The 21,564-nt window shown below is 39.8% G+C and overlaps 1 protein-coding gene across 1 annotated transcript in view; it reads left to right on the top strand.

The window, feature by feature from the left end:
* The first annotated feature begins 223 nt into the window (after positions 1–223).
* The window catches only part of APPBP2 (amyloid beta precursor protein binding protein 2), a 62,367-nt gene continuing 41,026 nt past the window's right edge, over positions 224–21,564 (top strand). Inside the window, exon 1 of the mRNA XM_082859922.1 lies at positions 224–618. Within this exon, the coding sequence (XP_082716048.1) occupies positions 481–618 (138 nt within the window). The 5' untranslated portion in view covers positions 224–480. The remainder of the gene's footprint in view (positions 619–21,564) is intronic.

Raw genomic sequence — 21,564 nt, 5'->3', positions numbered from 1 at the left:
AAACCTGTCATAACTTGTCGCACTGAAAAAAGCTCACCCCCATCCACCGAACTCCAGCGCCCTCGGAAAGTATGTTCCCCGAGGGCGGGATCACGGATCTTTTCTTCCCAAGTTTTTTGCCTGCCGCATTCCTTCCCTCCAGCGCGTCGGCGTATGCTGACGCCATGACGCCGCACACGTAGTCCCGCCCCTGCAGAGAGAGGCACTGGGACGGATCCCAGGGTGCTTGCAAACACGGAATGTGAGGCCTCGGCCCGGTTGCTCCCGGATCCCCGGCCCGCTCTCTACACGGGCCTGCGCCCGCTGCCGCCACCCCCAGCTCGCCTGGAGGAGCCAGGGCAGCCGCGCCCTTCTGCTGTGTGCCCGCGTGGCCGCCGCCGCCCCTCGGAATCCTCCGGGGCCGCCGAGGAGTTCGCTACGGAGGGAGGCGGGGGCCTTCGGGAGGAGGAGGCGGAGGAGGCGGAGGAGGAGGGAAGGAAGATGGCGGCCGTGGAACTAGAGTGGATCCCAGAGACCCTCTATAACACCGCCATCTCCGCTGTCGTGGACAACTACATCCGCTCACGCCGAGACATCCGCTCCTTACCCGAGAACATTCAGTTCGATGTTTACTATAAGGTACGGAACGTGGGCCAGCATTCTGCTCTCCTGCAGCAACCCCTGGGGCCGCACCCCCTTCCACGTCCGCGAACCCCCGCGTTTAACCCCTTACCCCTTGTAGCAGGGTCGTCTTCCGAGACATATGGGGCGGTGTCGGGGTGACCAGTATAGAAACACCCCATCTGGTAGCCTCTGTCTTGCAAGATCTTGGGCCTTGATGGATACGTCTTCCTAATGAGTCTTTTCCCCCTTTTGGTGTTCCCTCCTACATTGGGGCCCCTTTGGGGAGGCCTTTTGCGTGGACTTCCTCTATTGCGCCCTTGTCCCACTCAGTCCTTCCCTTCTAGCTGTGTCTTCGGGATGTTTTCTGCCCTCCCTTCCCAATTAAATGTCACCATCAGCTGGACTTTTCTTTGCTCTTTTCACCTCCTATCTAGTTTCTTTTCTCGCCGCCCTCCCCAAGTTTTTTTCTTTTTTCTCCTGCTTTTTGTTCCTTAGCTTTACCTATTTCTGCCTAATTGGGAGGGAGTTGAGGAATTATTGGAAGTAGTCATCTGTCTTATTCGCATCTCCTTTAAAGCTTTGGTTTTTGTATATACTAGGGGTTGAATAGGGGTTTTTATTAACATGGGAGTGGTGATAAACTACTTGAAAGGGGGAAAATCCTTAAAAAAAAAAAAAACTTTAGAATTTAAAGTATGTTCATATATTTGCAAGTTGTAATCTTGCAGCATTCCTAAATCGCTCCCCCTCAGAAATCTGAACAAAAAGTTTCCAAGTCAGTCTCCAAGTAGTTTCAGGGGTAAGTGTCTTTAGACGTGGACAGTTTTGCAGTGTTTAGAGAGGGAGGAGAACTTTATGGACTGGGAGCCTCCCTTTTCCTCTCCCCCCACATTTGAATGTGGACAGTGGACTTATTATTCAGTCCTCTTTGCCTTGAATCAGCGTGGATAACGCCTCTTCTCCTGTAGCCACCCACGCAAAATTTGACTAGAAGTAAAGTGTGATTTATTTTTTAGATCTAAACACTTCCTCTTGACGTGTGAGTTGGCTGGAACATTGTAAACTGATATTTAACAGATGTGTATGTTCTTATATATGTATGATGTTTTGTGGCAGTTGTTTCATCGGGAAGGTTGCCCACTTCTCCACCCCGAATATTTTTTCAGAAAGCAGCTGACTTGCTGCATTCTACTAAATCCAGCTGCTTTACACCAATTCTAACAATTAAATTTTTTTCCCCCTAGATATTTGGGGAATATTCATTTTGGTCATTTATGTTATTATTTGGGGAGAGGGGAAGATAGAGAAAAAATCTCCCTTTGTTCCAGATCCCTTTGATACATTGATTTACTTTTGTGCATATCTAAGGAAGTTTTGTATATTTAAGATTCATTCCTCCCAAGAAGGATGAGTTGGATTTCTTTCTCAACCTGGGAAACTGCAGCTTTTCGTGTATGCTAACTCTATCTATTTTAATAAATCGCGTGTTATCTTTTACACTTTTTAGAGAAAATCATTGGAAATTTAATCAAAGTATATTTAGTGGTTGAATTCCCTCAAAGTACTTGGATATCTTCTAGTAACTTTTATTTCTAATTGAAGCTTTTCATTTGTGGATTATTAATAGTGAGTATGAACAGATGGTGCTTTTGCCACATTTTCAGTTTCACATAGTCCACAAAGATGTAATATGGTGTCCTTTTTGGTACACTTGTACTCCTTAATAGCTGTGCGCCTGTAGGGAATATGGCACCGTGCTAAGGTGAAGGAAGGTGTTTAACATGTGCCTGGAACTGTAAGTGCTTTTACACAGTTATTTTGTTTAAGCCTCACAATTAAACTGTAAAGTGGGGTATAACCCTGTTTTATAGGTGAGAAAGTTAAGTAATTTAGTCTAGGTCTCATACCTAGTATTTAGTTCCTGTGTACCTTGCTTTCTTGCTTAATGTTTACAGTTTCCACTTTTCTCCAATTTAGAGCCAAGGAGAAACTCACAGTCAGATCCCTCCCTCCAGCTGTCCCAACTTCCATCAATAGGCATAGTCATAGACGAAATAATAGTATTTGGGCAATCAAAAATTTCCCCATCCTGATTCACCATAGTCCAGTGTCACTATGTTAGTTTTTGTCAGTAGCTTCAGGTGAAGGCACACTCATAAAGCTTTAGGAAATGGGGTTATGGAATGAATGGGAGTTGAAGAAGTAGACAGGCTGGGTGATCCCTAAAAAGGGAAGGGAGAGAGGTGTTGATATTTAGAAAGGGTAAAATGTGAAAGTTGTTCTTTTTTAAGAATGGAAGATGTTAGAATATATTTATTGGCTGAATGGCAGAAACCAAAACGGAATGAGAGGTTGAATATACAAGTAAGGCAGGAAATAAATTACGGAGCAGAGTCCTTGAGTAGGAGTGTTAAATTAATGAGCCTTGCCCCTTCCTTCACCCTGCATAAATTAAGGTATTAGTCTTTTTTTAAAAAATTTATTTTAATTAATTTATTTTTGGCTGCATTGGGTCTTGGTTGCTGCGCACGGGCTTTCTCTAGTTGCGGCGAGCGGGGGCTTCTCTTCGTTGCGGTGGCTTCTCTTGTTGCGGAGCATGGGCTGTAGGTGCGCGGGCTTCAGTAGTTGTGGCTCGCGGGCTCTAGAGCACAGGCTTAGTAGTTGTGGTGCGTGGGCTTAGTTGCTCCACGGCATGTGGGACCTTCCCGGACCAGGGCTTTGAACCCGTGTCCCCTGCATTGGCAGGCGGATTCTTAACCACTGCGCTACCAGGGAAGTCCGAGGTATTAGTCTTACATTGGAGTTGAGGAAGGAATACTTCTTTCTCTAAGATCAGATGCAAAGAGTTAAAGACATAAAGTGTCTACATAACTAAGTTTGCAAAGAATGGTAGTTATGAATTAGGAGGTAAGATCATCTGCTGAGAATCAGGGATAGAAGTGGTGGCTTTTATGTAGAAAGGCTAAACAGAAGTTGGAAATGGCTACTAAGTTATACAGAAAGGGAGGCTCAGTAAAAATATGTTTTAAAAAAATGATAGGAGATATAGATGGTTCCATAAAAGAGTATCCTACAGGATAATGTCTTTGAATCAGAATGGGTTTTCTCTAGGGGTACTCAACAATTTGGGTATAGAAGTAGATAAAGTGAATAGAAAGCATTGTAAAATTGTAGACAAACTGAAGGCAAATAGAGTGAAGGGCTGGGTTCTTCAAAGAGTGAAGTTTATTAACTTTTCTTTTTATTGTAACTGCTGAATGGTCTATTTTATCCTGTTCCAATTACAGAATTTTCCATAGAGTTTTAAGTTTTGACCCAGTGAAGTGTTTCCATAATGTGTTCTATTTATTGTTTTCAGTCTTAAACTTAATAATTTGGGATTTTAAAAAATTATTATTGTAAGTCTCTTGCTGAAAACCATACGAATTAATAATGCCTGATTTAGTATTAGAGTTGAATTAATTTTTTCTTTTTCTGTGTTTATTCTTAGTTATATACAGCCTCAACTAATATTTTTTTTTGATTGGCTGGTAACAAACTGAAAAAAAATTCTTGCAATGGATTTGACAGCCAAAGAGTTAATATTCTTTTCACATAAAAAACTCTTAGGCTTAATAAATTGAGAGCAAAAACTTTAGGGGAGGCAGGGAGTAAAAAAACATAAATAGCCATACCATGTATCTGGATGAGAAGGTAATATGTTATAAATATGTCCACTCATGTCAGTTTAAGCTGTGAATTTATTACAACTTGAATCAGAATCTCAGAATTTTATTGGGTATAGGAAACTGATTAAATATATTTATATGGAGGAATTAATTACATGAGAATAAATGAGCCAAGGAAATTTTTAAGATGTACAGTATTTAGGATAGTCAAGTGTATTAGAAGGCTATATATTTTATTTTATTTATTTATTTTTGCGGTACGCGGGCCTCTCACTGCTGCGGCCTCTCCCGCTGCGGAGCACAGGCTCCGGACGCGCAGGCTCAGTGGCCATGGCTCACGGGCCCAGCCGCTCCGCGGCATGCCGGATCTTCCCGGACCGGGGCACGAACCCACGTCCCCTGCATCTGCAGGCGGTCTCTCCACCACTGCGCCACCAGGGAAGCCCAGAAGGCTATATATTTTAAAACAACATGGTATTGGCACAAGAACAGCAAAGAGGGAAATTGATTTATAGAACATAGTAGACAGAACATTACTAGAACATAGTAGACAGACTAGATAGAAACCAAAGCATATTTAAGAATATATTACATAATAAAGTTATAGGACAGTGCTATATTTTAAATAAATGGGGAAAAATTGGTTATTTGGGGGGAATGTTAGACTTCTACTTCACACCTTATACCAAAATGAATTCCAGGTGAATTAAAGATTTAAATATGGCAAATGAAATCATAAAAGTATCAGAATAAAGTGTTGGGTATCTTAGAGTGGGAAATGACTGAAATTCTTTTTTAAAGAAATTATTGAGGTAATTTACAAATTTAAAAAATGTCAAACTTTATAAAAATGAGTAATGTAAAACGTGAAGTCCTGTTACTCATCTTGCCAACACTAATGCTGTCTTGGCATAGAGAAGGCTTTTCTAAGCCTGAAACCAAAACCCAGGAGGAAAAAAAGAAATTGATACTTTTGAGTACATTAAAAAATAGGGGGAAAATTGTAAGCACATTTTTTAAAAAGACTATGCAAATGGCAACATTTGTCACATGAAGAGTGAATTTCCTAATACAGAAAGATCTAATACTAATTAGTATGTAAAGGACAACCAACTTGTTTTCAGAAGACCTGAACAGCTAGCTCATACAAGAAGAAAACATCTAATACTAATCATAATAAATATCAAAAGATGCTCAGATGAAATGCAAATTAAAATGCAGTGTCAAGCCAAGTCAACCATGAAGAAGAAAGAAAATCTGGAGGGCTTACACCATCAAATATCAGGCTGTAACAAGATAAGATGGTTTTGGCACATGGGTAGACAAATAGGCCAATGGAGCAATACAGTCCAGAAACAGACTGACACATGTATACTGTCACCTGGTTTATAATAAAAGTGACAGCAGTACAATGGAGAAAGGAAAATCAAATAATGGTGTTGGTCAGTTAGATATCCATGTAGGGGGAGAAGGATCACGATCTTACCTTATATCATACACAGTTACCATTTTTGGGTGGATTGCTGATCTAAATGTGAAAAAACAGTTTTTTAGGAAAAAAAGTTTTCACTATGTCAGCAAAGATTTATTAAATAGGATACAAATGAGCTAAATATAAAGATAACTTGAAAAATTGGACTACATTAAGATCAAGAACATCTATTCATAAAAAATACCATTAAAAGGGAAAAGCTGGGGCTTTCCTGGCGACGCAGTGGTTAAGAATCTGCCTGCTACTGCAGGGTACACGGTTCGAGCCCTGGTCCAGGAAGATCCCACATGCTGCGGAGCAACTAAGCCCGTGTGCCACATCTACTAAGCCTGCGCGCCACACTGCTGAAGCCCGCGCACCTAGAGCCCATGCTCTGCAACAAGAGAAGCCACCACAACGAGAAGCCCACGCACTGCAATGAAGAGTAGCCCCCGCTCACTGCAACTAGAGAAAGCCCACGCGCAGCAACAAAGATCCAGCTCAGCCATAAATAGATAGATAGATAGATACCATTAAAAGGGAAAAGCCGGGGCTTCCCTGGTTGCACAGTGGTTAAGAATCTGCCTGCCAATGCAGACGACATGGGTTCGACCCCTGGTCCAGGAAGATCCCACATGCTGCGGAGCAGATAATCCCGTGCGCCACATCTGCTGAGCCTGCGCGCCACAACTACTGAAGCCTGCGCACCTAGAGCCTGCGCTCCACAACAAGAGAAACCTCCGCAGTGAGAAGGCCGCGCACAGCAACAAAGAGTAGCCCCCGCTCACCGCAACTAAAGAAAGCCCGCACGCAGCAACAAAGACCCAACACAGCCAAAGATAAAAATAAATAAATAAATTTATTTTTGAATAAGGGAAAAGCCATGCCACAGAGTAGAAGATATTTGCAGCACATATATCTGACAAAGGAATCATCCTGCATCTAAAGAACTAGAAATTAAGAAAATAAGAACCCATTTTTTTTAATGGAGAAATAACTTCAATAGACATCCAAAAGGGGACACTCCAAGGACCTGTCAAACATTTGGAAAAATGCTCAACCTCATTTTGTCTTCAGGGAAATCACTGTCCTCCTGTACTTTCCTCAGAATGAATAAATGAAAAAGAAAAAAGTGTTGGTAAGGATATGGAGCAATCAGAACTCTCATATACTGTTAGTGGGAATGTAAATTGATAAACCATTTTGGAAAACTAGCATCATCTACTAAAACTGAACATATATATACCCTATAATTCCATCTCAAGATATATACACTTAAGAACGTTCAGGGAGTCCCCTGGTGGTCTAGTGATTAGGATTTGGTGCTTTCACTGCCATGGCCCAGGTTCAGTCCTTGGTTGGGGAACTGAGATTCCCCAACAAGCTGTGCAGTGTGACCAAAAAAAAAAAAAGGTCATAGCAATACTATTCATGATAACCAAAAAGTGGAGACTATCCCAATGTCTATCAGTAGGAGAATTAATAAATAAATTGTGGAGTAGTCGTATAGTAGAATATTTTGCAATGAAAATGAATGAATTGCAACTGTTAGAAACCATATGGATGAATCTCACAAATGGTATTGAGTGAAAGAAATCAGTCATAGGAGTATGTATCAGAGGCTCCCAAACTCTCTCCCCTCATAGCACCCTTAGGCCAAAAGAAATACCTAACAGTTCTGTTCGTTAAGTAGATATAAACAATTAATAATACTTACGTCCTAACAACTTAAGAGCCATTAAAAGAATAGTGCACAAAAATTGAAAGAACAAAGAGTAGTGTACTTCATTCTTAAATAACCACAATTACTTATTACTGGGTTGTGTGTGTTTGTCGGGCACTGTACAACTTCTCACATCTTGGAATCGGATTGGTCACCACCATTCCATTTTCTGTTCCATAATGATTTTTGCACATTACTTTTATTATAGCAACCACTGAAAATGCTGCTTCACAAAGATAAGATGTTGTTGAAAGGAATGTAGCAATCTAGTATTTGGCATGGTTTAATACAGATGTGGAATATTGTTTCTTTCAAACTTAAAATATCTTGCAATGCCCCAGGGAACCTTGGTGCAGTTTGGAAAATGTGGATATGTAGTGTGATTCTATTTGTTTAAAGTTCAAAAACAGGCGAAATTAATCATAAGTACTGTAAGTCAGGAGCAGTTATCCTTGGAGGTTAGTGACTATGCAGGGGCACAAAGGGAGATGTCTGGGATTCTGATAATATTCTATTTTATGATCTGTATGTTGGTTATGTTCACTTTGTGAAAATTTATTGAGCTTTACATTTTATTCTTTCATTTTCTTTTTTAAATTTTATATATATGTATATATATATATAGTGTTTTTTTTTTCAGTACGCAGGCCTCTCACTGTTGTGGCCTCCCCCGTTGCGGAGCACAGGCTGCAGACGCGCAGGCTCAGCGGCCATGGCTCACGGGCCCAGCCGCTCCGCGGCACATGGGATCCTCCCGGACTGGGGCACGAACCCGTATCCCCTGCATCGGCAGGCGGACTCTCAACCACTGCGCCACCAGGGAAGCCCCATATATTTTTTAATTAATTATTTTTAGCTGCATTGGGTCTTCGTTGCTGCACGTGGGCTTTCTCTAGTTGCCGCGAGCGGGGGCTACTCTTTGTTGCGCTATGTGGGCTTCTCATTGCGGTGGTTTCTCTTGTTGTGGAACACGGGCTCTAGGTGTGTGGGCTTCATTAGTTGTGGCACGTGGGCTCAGTAGTTGTGGCTCACGGGCTCTAGAGCACAGGCTCTGTAGTTGTGGTGCACGGGCTTAGTTGCTCTGTGCCATGTGGGATCTTCCCGGACCAGGGCTCGAACCTGTGTCCCCTGCATTGGCAGGCGGATTCTAAACCACTGCTCCACCAGGGAAGTCCTAAATTATATATATTTTTTATTGAAGTATAGTTGCTGTACAATATTATACAAATTAGAGGTGTACAATATAGTGATTCATAATTTTTAAAGGTTATACTCCATTTATAGTTCATATAAAATATTGGTGATATTCCCTGTGTTGTACAATATATCCTTGTAGCTTATTTTGTACATAATAGTTTGTACCTCTCAGAGCTTTATATTTTAAATATGAATTGTGCACTCATCTATGTGTATGTTATACTTCAATAAAAAGGTTTAAAAATTAACATTCATCTTCACTTACTAGATTGTCATGGTTTAATCATTCAAATAAGTCATACCCTTTAATCCACAATACCATTAAATTTTTTTTTTTTCCTACAGGAATGCTTGTTGACTGTGCAGAAAATTCTATTTGGGAATATTAAGTACAGTATTGTTTATGATGGCAAAAATTGGAAACAACTACATGCTAATCAATCAGGAATGGAATATCATACTGCAGTTAGAAAGAATGAGGATGCTGGGACTTCCCTGGTGGTCCAGTGGTTAAGACTCCATGCTTCCACTGCAGGGGGCACGGGTTTGATTCCTGGTTGGGGAACTAAGATCCCACATGCCGCGTAGCGTGGCCAGAAAAAAAAAAAAAGAAAGAATGAGGATGCTGTGTATACTGAAGTAGAGAGCACATGGGGAGAATAAAAAGCTTGTTACAAAGTAGTGTGAATAATATAATCCTGTTGTTTTTAAATGGAGGAATATATGTGTACATTTGTATATGTGTTGAAAAAAATTAGAGGAACACAAAATTTCATACTGTTTATTCAAGGGATAGGATTATAGTCATTTTTAACTTTGTACATATATTCTCTCTTAAATAAATTATATCCATTTATTGATGTTACTATTGGCTTATTGTAATATTCTAAGTAGAATAAATTCCTCAAATTATCAATTTTATCATGCTCACTATATTACCTTTAAAAAGTTTTAAAATTAAAATAATTTAAAATGTTTCCTTAGCTTCCAAGACATTTGAGAGTAGGAAAAGAGAATCCACTCAAACATCCTTTGACAGAGTTCTTTAAAGAAACTTGGATCAACAAAATTATTTCCTAAAGTATCTTCCAAATATTCGAAAATCCAGGAACATTATTAATATTTTAATTTAGTAGGCTGTGTTTTACACTTAACATTGATAAAGATCTCTGATTATTTTTAAAAAAGATAACAAGCAAAGTACTTATTATGTTATGTTGTTCTTGTTTATTATCCTCTTTATACTGCTTGGATTTTTATGACTGTATTATTTTGATATATAAAAGAGGTAAAATTGAATTTTTAAGAATAAAATATCTGGGACATGAAGTTGTACTAAGAGGGGAATAGCCTAAAAATTGATATTCTAAAATATTAGCGTGACCAAGAAATAAGTTGAGGGACTTCCCTGGTGGCTCAGTGGTTAAGAATCCTCCTGCCAATGCAGGGGACACGGGTTTGAACCCTGGTCCAGGAAGATTCCCCATGCCACGGAGCAACTAAGCCCTTGCACCACAACTACTGAGCCTGCGCTCTAGAGCCCGCGAGCCACAACTACTGAAGCCCGCGCTCCTAGAGCCTGTGCTCCGCAACAAGAGAAGCCACCGCAGTGAGAAGCCCGCACATCGCAATGAAGAGTAGCCCCTGCTTGCCGCAGCTAGAGAAAGCCTACATGCAGCAATGAAGACCCAACGCAGCCAAAAATAAATAAATAAAATTAATAAATTAATTTTTTTTAAAGTCTTAAAAAAAAAGAAATAAGTTGAGGTGATTGGTTTAAAAGAAAAGTAAATAATTCAACTAAGTAGTTAATTCACTAGCTAGCCAGATCAACAAGTGTGAGAGAAAGCTCACATTCTCAAAATTAGGAATGAGAAAGTAAAAACAACCATAGATACAGTGGAAAGGGGAAAAATAGCTTTTTAAGTTATAGAATAGCTTCTTTAGATGTACAGTAGCTTATATAATTCTGTGCTAATCAGTCTGAAAACCTTACTGAAATTTTGTTTCTAGGAAGATACAAATGATCCAAGAGAGAAGTTGATAGACTAAAAACTGTAAAAGAATTGAGAAATTATACTTTTCTCTTTGTTCACATGCCTCCTCCCTCAGCAGACAAAACTCGCGCCAATTTTAGATACTTTCTTGGGTATATTCAAATAACATTTGATATTACTGGTATTTAAGTGATTTTCAGACTTATTTCTGGAGCTGTATGCTACATATTCAACATTCTTGAAGGGCTAACCAGTGCAGTTAGAATAAGAAAAATCCAGCAAAATCAAGTGAAAAACTACCATAAGATAATTCAGTAGGAGGATGATTACACATTTATAATTAAAAATTTGATAATTTTTCTATATGCAATATAGGAAAGAATATGTTTTACTCGTTAAAAGAAAACATGCCATGGAGTAAATCCAAAAAGAGGGGTACAGAAATCTGAAAGTCTTCAATAAGTGTAGAAGAAGCATATTTTCTTCTTACATTGGAAGATTCAGAGTTTTAAAGATATGATTTCTCTCTAACTCTTGTGTCTTGGAACCAAGTTTAATAACTTAAAAATGTGTAATGAAAAAAAAAGTTTTTAACATCCATAATGGAGAATTAAAATTTATGAAACATACTGAAAACTCCTGCAAATCACTAAGAAAAAGAGGACCAAAAAGAAATGTGTTGTCATGTTGACAGTGATTTTCTCTAGATGGTAAAATTGAATGAATGTTATTTTTTATAAATTCTTTTCTATATTTTCTAATTTAAAAATGTATATGCAGTTCTGGGATCAAAGGGAAAAATGTTTTAAAGTTGGCTATCTAGAATACAGAATGAGGTTTTTTTGTTTGTTTTTTACAATTAAAAAAAAATTGCAATATAGTTGATTTACAGTGTTTCAGTTGTAGAGAATGAGTTTTCTTATAGAGGCAGAATGTTTTGTTATAACCATACTATCTTCTTTCCAGTGCTTCATGGATACACTCCTAATTTTCACCAAGATTGGTAGTGAAGGTTTAAGAAGAGAAGTTGAGAAACTTCTTACCCAAATGTAGAGATCACTGATACATATTGAGTTTTATGTGGCTGGTTATCATTGTTGGTTAGATTTTACATCCAACTAGTTTTTTGTTTTGACCTTCCATTTGTACCATGGTAGCATCTTCTACCATTAACACAATCATGGTATCTTGAAAGTTATGCCATTGACCCATCACACGAGAGACAGAGTTAGAGAATCTGTGTGTTAGACATAAGTTCATTCTTGTAATGATTGAGGAAAAAACTCAATTTCTCTTTTAATGGATGGCAAATCTAGTATCTTTATATGTGGACAGTGTATTTAAACGTTAGGAAAGGGTTACCTTCCCATTTGAGAGTTAACTGTTTCTTGTGCTTTAAATAATGTGAACATTTCCACTTAACCTTTTGCTTACTTAACCAATAAGCAAAGCACCTTGCCCTGGAAGATACAAAAATCATGTTGGTCAGTTGTATTTTTTTTTAAAGTATGACATAGAACCAATGAGTGGAACAGCTGAGCAATTAAAATGTTATAAGAAGCAAGAAATTAAAATATTTGGTTTACCTCCAGAAGAAAGCATTTATTGGGTTGACCTAAAGGTTCCTTTGGTTTTTAGGTAAAAATAAAAGACACATTTTTCACTTTCATCAAAAACTTTATTAAACAACATATTCACCATTTTGTTCCACTACCTTCTGCCATTTTTCAGGCAGCTTCATAATTCCTTCTTCCCAAAACATTTTATCTTTTTGTGTAAAGAACTGTTCCAGGTGCTTTTTACAGTCTTCCAGGGAATTGAAATTTTTTCCATTAAGAAAATTTTGTAAAGACTGAAATAAATGGAAATCTGGAGGTGCAATGTCTGGTGAATACAGTGGATGAATCAGAACTTCCCAGCCAAGCTGTAACAGTTTTTACCTGGTCATCAGAGACATGCAGTCTTGCGTTATCCTGATGGAAGATTACGTGTTTTTTGTTGACTAATTCCGAACGCTTTTCATTGAGTGCTGCTTTCAGTTGGTCTAATTGGGAGCAGTACTTGTTGGAATTAATTGTTTGGTTTTCCGGAAGGAGCTCGTAATAGAGGACTCGCTTCCAATCCCACCATATACACAACATCACCTTCTTTGGATGAAGACCGGGCTTTAGTGTGGTTGGTGGTGGTTCATTTCGCTTGCCCGACGATCTCTTCCGTTCCACGTTATTGTACAGTATCCACATTTCATCACCCGTCACAATTTGTTTTAAAAACTGAACATTTTCGTTACATCTAAATAGAGAATTGCATGTGGAAATATGGTCAAGAAGCTTTTTTCGCTTAACTTAACGTGAAACCCAAACATCAAAGCGATTAACATAACCAAGCTGGTGCAAATGATTTTCGGCGCTTGATTTGGATATTTTGAGTATGTCGGCTATCTCCCGCATGGTATAATATTGATTGTTCTCAATTAATGTCTCGATTTGATTGCTTTCAACTTCAACTGGTCTCCCCGACCGTTGAGCATCATCCAGCGAGAAATCTCCAGTACAGAACCTCGCGAACCACTTTTGACACGTTCCGTCAGTCACAGCACCTTCTTCATACACTGCATAAATTTTTTTGTGTGTTTCAGTTGCGTTTTTACCTTTCTTGAAATGATAAAGCATAATATGCTGAAAATGTTGCTTTTTTCTTCCATCTTCAATATTAAAATGGCTACACAAAAATTCCCCAATTTTGATAAGTTTTTTTTTAATGCTCGCTGATATGACAGCTGTCACAATACTATCTAACAAAATTGTTTCGAATGAAGTTAAAGAAAACTAAGTGCTATTAGAGCCATCTTACAGGAAAAAACGAATGAACTTTTTTGCCAACCCAATGCTTTTTAATTAAGTGTGCGTTACATTAAAATACTTCTGTGGTACTTTAATCCAAGAATGTGTAATCTGACAACACGTTAAGATTGTAATCAAACAACAGATAAAGGACATTACATGTAATATACAATGTAATATGAGAGCAAAGTAAAGGAATATCAAGTTATATGCCAAAGTTAATTTTTTCGGAGCTACATTTCAAGTGAATTTTGAGATTAGAGAACAATAATAAATGTATCTTATGTGTGTTAAACAAAACAAAATATTATTTTATTTTTATTTATTTTCTTTTGGCTGCGTTGGGTCTTCATTGCTGGGCACGAGCTTTCTCTCGTTGCAGCAGGCGGGGGCTACTCTTTGTTGCGGTGCGTGCTCTCGTTACAGTGGCTTCTTTTGTTGCAGAGCACGGGCTCTAGAGCACAGGCTCAGTAGTTGTGGCACATGGCTTTAATTGCTCTGTGGCATGTGGGATCTTCCCAGACCAGGGCTCGAACCCGTGTCCCCTGCATTGGCAAGCAGATTCTTAACTACTGCGCCACCAGGGAAGTCACTAGACCATAGTTTTGAACTTAATTTCTTTTATATCTTTTTCTAAACCTTTCTGAGTTGTTTTTGTTTGTTTGTTTGTTTTTCTTTTTTTGTGGTACGCGGGCCTGTCACTGTTGTGGCCTCTCCTGCTGCGGAGCACAGGCTCCAGACGCACAGGCTCAGTGGCCATGGCTCACGGGCCCAGCCGCTCCGCGGCATGTGGGATCCTCCCGGACTGGGGCACAAATCAGCGTCCCCCGCATTGGCAGGCGGACTCTCAACCACTGCGCCACCAGGGAAGCCCCTGAGTTTTTGGGAATAAGCCTAGATTATTTTGGGTTGGTTTTGTTTTGTTTTTTTTCTTTTCCATTATTATTTATCATGGGATATTGAATATAGTTCTCTGTGCTATACAGTAGGACGTTGTTTGTCCATCCTATTATATATATAATAGTTTACATCTGCTAATCCCAAACTCCCAGTCCTTCCCTCCGCCCTCCCCCTCCCCCTTGGCAACCACAAATCTGTTCTCTATGTCTGAGAGTCTGTTTCTGTTTTGTAGATAGGTTCATTTGTGCCATATTTTATATTCAACATGTAAGTGATATCATATGGTATTTGTCTTTCTGACTGACTTCACTTAGTATGATAATCTCTAGTTCCATCCATGTTGCTGCAGATGGCATGATTTCATTCTTTTTTATGGCTGAGTAGTATTCCATTGTGTATATATACCTCATCTTCTTTATCCATTCATCTTTTGATGCACATTTAGGTTGTTTCCATGTTTTTAGCCTAAATTATTTTGTGTGCTAATTTGATATTAACACTAAACTGTTCACTCAGCCTGGTAATTTTGGATTGGCTGCAGAAGCAGCCACGTCAATTCAAAATCCCTTGGGGTAAGGCAGGCTTTCATCCCTATCTTTAGCTCCCAAAGAGTTCTCCGGTTTTGGGGATGTCTTGTATTGCCATTGCAATAGCTGCCTTCAGTTTTCTGTAAAAGTTTTACTTTAGGGGACTTCCCTGGTGGTGCAGTGGTTAAGAATCCGCCTGCCAATGCAGGGGACATGGGTTCGAGCCATGGTCCGGGAAGATCCCATGTACCGCGGAGCAACTAACCCCATGCACCACAACTACTGAGCCTGCACTCTAGAGCCCGCAAGCCGCAACTACTGAAGCCTGCATGCCTAGAGCCCATGCTCTGCAACAAAGAGAAGCCACCGTAATGAGAAGCCTGCACACCGTGATGGCGAGTGGCCCCCACTCGCCGCAACTAGAGAAAGCCCGCGCGCAGCAACGAAGACCCAACACAGCCAACAGCAAATAAATAAGTATGCTGTTGGCTGCGTTGGGTCTTCGTTGCTGCGCGCGGGCTTTCTCTAGTTGCGGCGAGTGGGGGCCACTGTTCGTCGTGGTGCGCAGGCCTCTCACTGTCGTGGCCTGCCTTGTTGCGGAGCACAGGCTCCAGACGCGCAGGCTCAGCGGCCATGGCTCACAGGCCTAGCTGCTCCGCGGCATGTGGGATCTTCCCGGACCAGGGCACGAACCCGTGTCCCCTGCATCGGCAGGCGGACTCTCAACCACTGCGCCACCAGGGAAGCCCTTTTTTTTTTAATTGAAGTATAGTTGATGTACAATGTTGTGCCAATCTCTGCTGTACAGTAAAGTGACTCAGTTATACACATAGAGACATTCTTTTTTAATATTCTTTTCCATTATGATTTATTACAGGATATTGAATATCATTCCTTGTGCTATACAGTAGGACCTTGTTGTTTATCCATTCTCTATGTAATAGTTTGCCTCTACCAAACACAAACTCCCAGTCCATCCCTCTCCTTCCCCCGTCCTCCTTGGCAACCACAAGTCTGTTCTCTATATCTATGAATCTGTTTCTGTTTTGTAGATAGGTTCATTTGTGCCATATTTTAGATTCCACCTATAAGTGATACCATATGGTATTTGTCTTTCTCTTTCTGACTTCCTTCACTTAGTATGATAATCTCTAGTTGCATCCATGTTGCTGCAAATGCCTTGCCACTTCTTAATTATGTGATTTAGACCAGGTTATTTAACTTTATATGCCTCAGTTTCCTCATCTATGGAAGGACAGAGTGAGTTGCTTATGAAAAGCACTTAGAACAGTGCCTGGCACATACATATAAGATCTCTGTAAGGATTTAATGCTCTTTTTCTTCTGGATTGGTATTCAAAAATCCCATTCATAAAATGTAGAAATTTTCATTTTGGGGGATAAGCCTAGTAAGGATTTTCTTTTTTTGAATTATAGTTGCTGTACAGGAAAGGATGATTTGAAACAGTTAAGTCACTACTCTCTCCCCAGAATTTAAATGCGGACCCCTTTTTAGCTAGAAAAATTAAACAGCTGAGAGGAAAAAAAAAGCTTGTGTTTGTTAATAGGCATACTTATATTTAAAATTGTAACTAAGGTTACTACTTTCCTAAATTTTAGTTTCAAATCCATTTGTTAGGAAATTTTCAGTATTAAAGGGATACTATGAGTTGTAGAACATATAAAGTTTAGTTTAATTGTCTTTATTTGACTAGTAAGTGTAAGCAAAAAAAGTTGTACAACTTTCCATTTCTTCTATCTTACAAAAGAAATTCTAAGCCTTAAGTTTGCTAATGATGAGTTACTTTGATAAGAAACTAAGGTTTTTTTGGTCCTGTACTGTTTTTGGAGTATGTGTATATATATTTTGATAAGTGCATTTGTTTTTCTCCCTCAAATCAGAAATGTATCACATTGTTAAGCCCCCAAATAGGATGTGATTATAAATTCTCAGCTTTATTTTCCCTGAGTTATTCTTCATTGGTTAACTGTGAAGGTATATGTGATGGAAGGGAATTTTATCATATACATTCCCAGAAGCTTTTTTTGGCCACACTGTGTGGCTTGCGGGATCCTAGTTCCCTGACCAGGGATTGAACCTGTGCCCCCTGCAGTGGGAGCGTGGAGTCCCAGCTACTGGACTGCCAGGGAAGTCCCTGTTTTTCTAACCTCAGAAAACATAATCATCTCCAAAAATAGCAAATCTTTCCTTATGAAAGTTTATGGTTAAGATGAATATCCAATCACTGTTTGAAAATAACATTTCTGCCTCCCCTTCCTGAGCACGTGGCACTCCCTGTCCCCTCTCCCTTCCAGCAGTCATTATTGATTTGTATTCCTGTATCTACCTAATCTGACCTGGCCTCCATTATGAATAGTGATTTATGCCCAAGAGTTTGCTAAATGAGTTTGTAGTATGTTTTCCCTGTGCAAAGTTAACTGGCCCATTTGGCAGATGAATTCAGGATCATGTCCTCTTTCTGAAACCCATGTTTTTGTCAAATGAACTAAGTGTTAAGTGCTTACTAATGTAAAATGAGTTGATATAATAAAATTCCTGCCTTCTAAGGCACTGTATTTATATAGCTATATAAATTCAGTAACATTTGGTGAAGTTGAGGCAGGGGAAAGAGGGCATATACACAGTTTTTTTAACTGTGTACACGTATTATTTGGGATAAACATTTAACACATTTATTAAAATACTATTTTAAATGGAAGTTTTAAAAAATCAGACAGATCTTGAGTTGCAGTGTCAGGGACAGTGCTTCCGCACACGGCCCGGCCCGCTGAGCTGAGGTGTCAGCGCAGCCATTTCTCACTAGGCACTCTGATCCAAAGTGCCGGGTGTGAGGCCTCTGCATGAAGCACCCTGTGAACAAGTGAAACTAGACAAAGCACAAAGGAAAAGAAAAAAAAAGCAAGCTCTGCAAATCCTCTGAAAAAAATGCCTCTGCACCTCTAGCTCTTGCGGAGATTGGTGTCTTCAGTGGAGTCTCCTATTTCAGGGGGACCTTCAAGATGGCAGAGGAGTGGGATGTAGAGATCACCTTCCTCCCCACAAATACATCAAAAATACATCTACATGTGGACCAACTACAGAACACATACTGAACACTGGCAGAAGACCTCAGACGTCCCCAAAGGCAAGAAAATCCCCACGTACCTTGCAGTGTGGCTGACAGGGTCTTGGTGCTCCGGCCTGGTGTAAGGCCTGCGCCTCCAAGGTGGGAGAGCCGAGTTCAGAACATTGGACCACCAGAGACCTCTCCGCCCCACATAATAGCAATCGGCGAGAGCTCTCCCAGAGATCTCCATCTCAACACTAAGACCCAGGTCGACCCAACAGCCAGCAAGCTCCAGTGCTGGACACCCCATGCCAAACAAACAGGAACACAACCCCACCCATTAGCAGAGAGGCTGCCTAAAATCATACTAAGTTCACAGACACCCCAAAACACATGGCCAGATGCGGCCCTGCCCACCAGAACACAGGCACCAGTCCCCTCCACCAGAAAGCCTACACAAGCCACTGAACCAATCTCACCCACTGGGGGCAGACATCAAAAACAACAGGAACTACAAACCTGCAGCCCATGAAAAGGAGACCGCAAACAAAGTAAGTTAAACAAAATGAGAACACAGAGAAATATGCAGCAGATGAAGGAGAAAGGTAAAAACCCCCCAGACCAAATGAAGAAGAAATAGGCAGTCTACCTGAAAAAGAATTCAGAGTAATGAGAGTAAAGATGATCTAAAATCTTGGAAATAGAATAGAGAAAATACAAGAAATGTTTAACAAGGACTTAGAAGAACTAAAGAACAAACAAACAGTGATGAACAGCACAATAAATAAATTAAAAATACTCTAGAAGGAGTCAATAGCAGAATAACTGAGGCAGAAGAACGGATAAGTGACCTGGAAGATAAAATAGTGGATCTAAGTACCGCAGAGCAGAATAAAGAAAAAAGAATGAGAAGAATTGAGGACAGTCTCAGAGACCTCTGGGACAATATTAAATGCACCAACATTCGAATTATAGGTGTCTCAGAAGAAGAAGAGAAGAAGAAAGGGTCTGAGAAAATATTTGAAGAGATTATAGTCGAAAACTTCCCTAACAAGGGAAAGGAAATAATCAAGTACAGGAAGTGCAGAGAGTCCCATACAGGATAAATCCAAGGAGAAACATGCCAAGACACATATTAATCAAACTATCAAAAATTAAATACAAAGAAAAAAATATTAAAAGCAGCAAGGGAAAAGCAACAAATAACATACAAGGGAGTCCCCATAAGGTTAACAGCTGATCTTTCAGCAGAAACTCTGCAAGCCAGAAGAGAGTGGCAGGACATATTTAAAGTGATGAAAGGGGGCTTCCCTGGTGGCACAGTGGTAACGAATCTGCCTACCAGTGCAGTGGACACAGATTCAATCCCTGGTCCCGGAAGATCCCACATGCCACAGAGCAGGTAAGCCTTGTGCCAAAACTACTCAGCCTGTGCTCTAGAGCCTGTGAGCCACAACTACTGAGCCTGCAAGCCACAACTACTGAGCCTGCATGCCACAACTACTGAAGCCCACATGCCTAGAGTCCGTGCTCCGCAACAAGAGAAGCCACTGCAATGAGAACCCTATGCACCACAACGAAGAATAGCCCCTGCTCGCCACAACTAAAGAAAGCCTGTGCACAACAATGAAGACCCAGGGGCTTCCCTGGTGGCTCAGTGGTTGAGAATCCGCCTGCCAATGCAGGGGACACAGGTTTGAGCCCTGGTCCAGGAAGATCCCACATGCCATGGAGCAACTAAGCCTGTGAACCACAACTACTGAGCCTGTGCTCTAGAGCCTGCGAGCCACAACTACTGAGCCCATGTGCGACAACTGCTGTAGCCCGTGCGCCTAGAGCCTGTGCTCTGCAACAAGAGAAGCCACTGCAATGAAAAGCCCATGCACTGCAAAGAAGAGTAGCCCCCTTGCGCAGCAACGAAGACCCAACACAGCCAAAAAAAATAAGCAAATATATAAATTTATTTAAAACATAAAAAAACTGTGAAGACCCAAACATGGCCAAAAATAAATAAGGAAATATCAAAAAAAAAAAAAAAAAAGGGCAAAACCTACAACCAAGATTACTCTACCCAGCAAGGACCTCATTCAGATATGACGGAGAAATTAAAACCTTTACAGACAAGCAAAAGTTAAGAGAATTCAACACCACCAAACAAGCTTAACAATAAATGCTAAAGGAACTTCTCTAGGCAGGAAACACAAGAGAAGGAAAAGACCTACAATAACAAACCTAAAACAATTAAGAAAATGGTGATAGGAACATACATACTGATAATTACCTTAAATGTAAATGGATTAAATGCTCCAACCGAAGGACATAGACTAGCTAAATGGATACAAAAACAAGACCCTTACATATGCTGTCTACAAGACACCCACTTCAGACCTTGGGACACATACAGACTGAAAGTGAGGGGATGGAAAAAGATATTCCATGCAAATGGAAATCAAAAGAAAGCTGGAGTAGCAATTCTCATATCAGACAAGTAGACTTTAACATAAAGACTATTACAAGAGACAAAGAAGGAATCTACATTAATGATCAAGGGATCAATCCAAGAAGAAGATATAACAATTGTAAATATTACACACCTAACATAGGAAGACCTCAGTACATAAGGCAAATGCTAACATCCATAAAAAGGGAAATCAACAGTAACACAATAATAATAGGGGACTTTAACACTCCACTCTCACCAATGGACAGATCATCCACAATGAAAATAAATAAGGAGACACAAGCTTTAAATGACACATTAGACAAGATGGACTTAATTGATATTTAGAGGACATACCACCCAAAAACAACAGAATACACTTTCTTCTCAAGTGCTCATGGAACATTCTCCAGGATAGATCATATCATGGGTCACAAATCAAGCCTTGGTAAATTTAAGAAAATTGAAATCATATCAAGTATCTTTTCTGACCACAATGCTGTGAAACTAGATATCAATTACAGGGAAAAAAAGCTGTAAAAAATACAAACACATGGAGGCTAAACAATATACTACTAAATAACCAAGAGATCACTGAGGAAATTTAAAAATACCGAGAAACAGATGACAATAAACACATGACGGCCCAAAACCTATGGGATGCAGCAAAAGCAGTTCTAAGAGGGAAGTTTATAACAATACAATCCTACCTCAAGAAACAAGAAACATCCCAAATAAACAACCTAACCTTGCACCTAAAGCAACTAGAGAAAGAAGAACAAAAAACCCCCAAAGTTAGCAGAAGGAAAGAAATCATAAAGATCAGATCAGAAATAAATGAAAAAGAAATGAAGGAAACAGTAGGAAAGATCAATAAAACTAAAAGCTGGTTCTTTGAGAAGATAAACACAATTGATAAACTATTAGCCAGGCTCATTAAGAAAAAAAGGGAGAAGACTCAAATCAATAGAATTAGAAATGAAAAAGAAGTAATAACTGACACTGCAGAAATACAAAGGATCATGAGAGATTACTACAAGCAACTATATGCGAATAAAATGGACAACCTGGAAGAAATGGACAAATTCTTAGAAAACCACAATCTTCCGAGACTGAACCAGGAACAAA

The sequence above is a fragment of the Leucopleurus acutus genome (genome assembly GCF_964270905.1).
Source record: "Leucopleurus acutus genome assembly, chromosome: 19".
Taxonomy (NCBI): domain Eukaryota; kingdom Metazoa; phylum Chordata; class Mammalia; order Artiodactyla; family Delphinidae; genus Leucopleurus; species Leucopleurus acutus.
The sequence above is the reverse complement of the archived record's forward strand: the minus strand, read 5'-3'. Positions and strand labels throughout refer to the sequence as shown.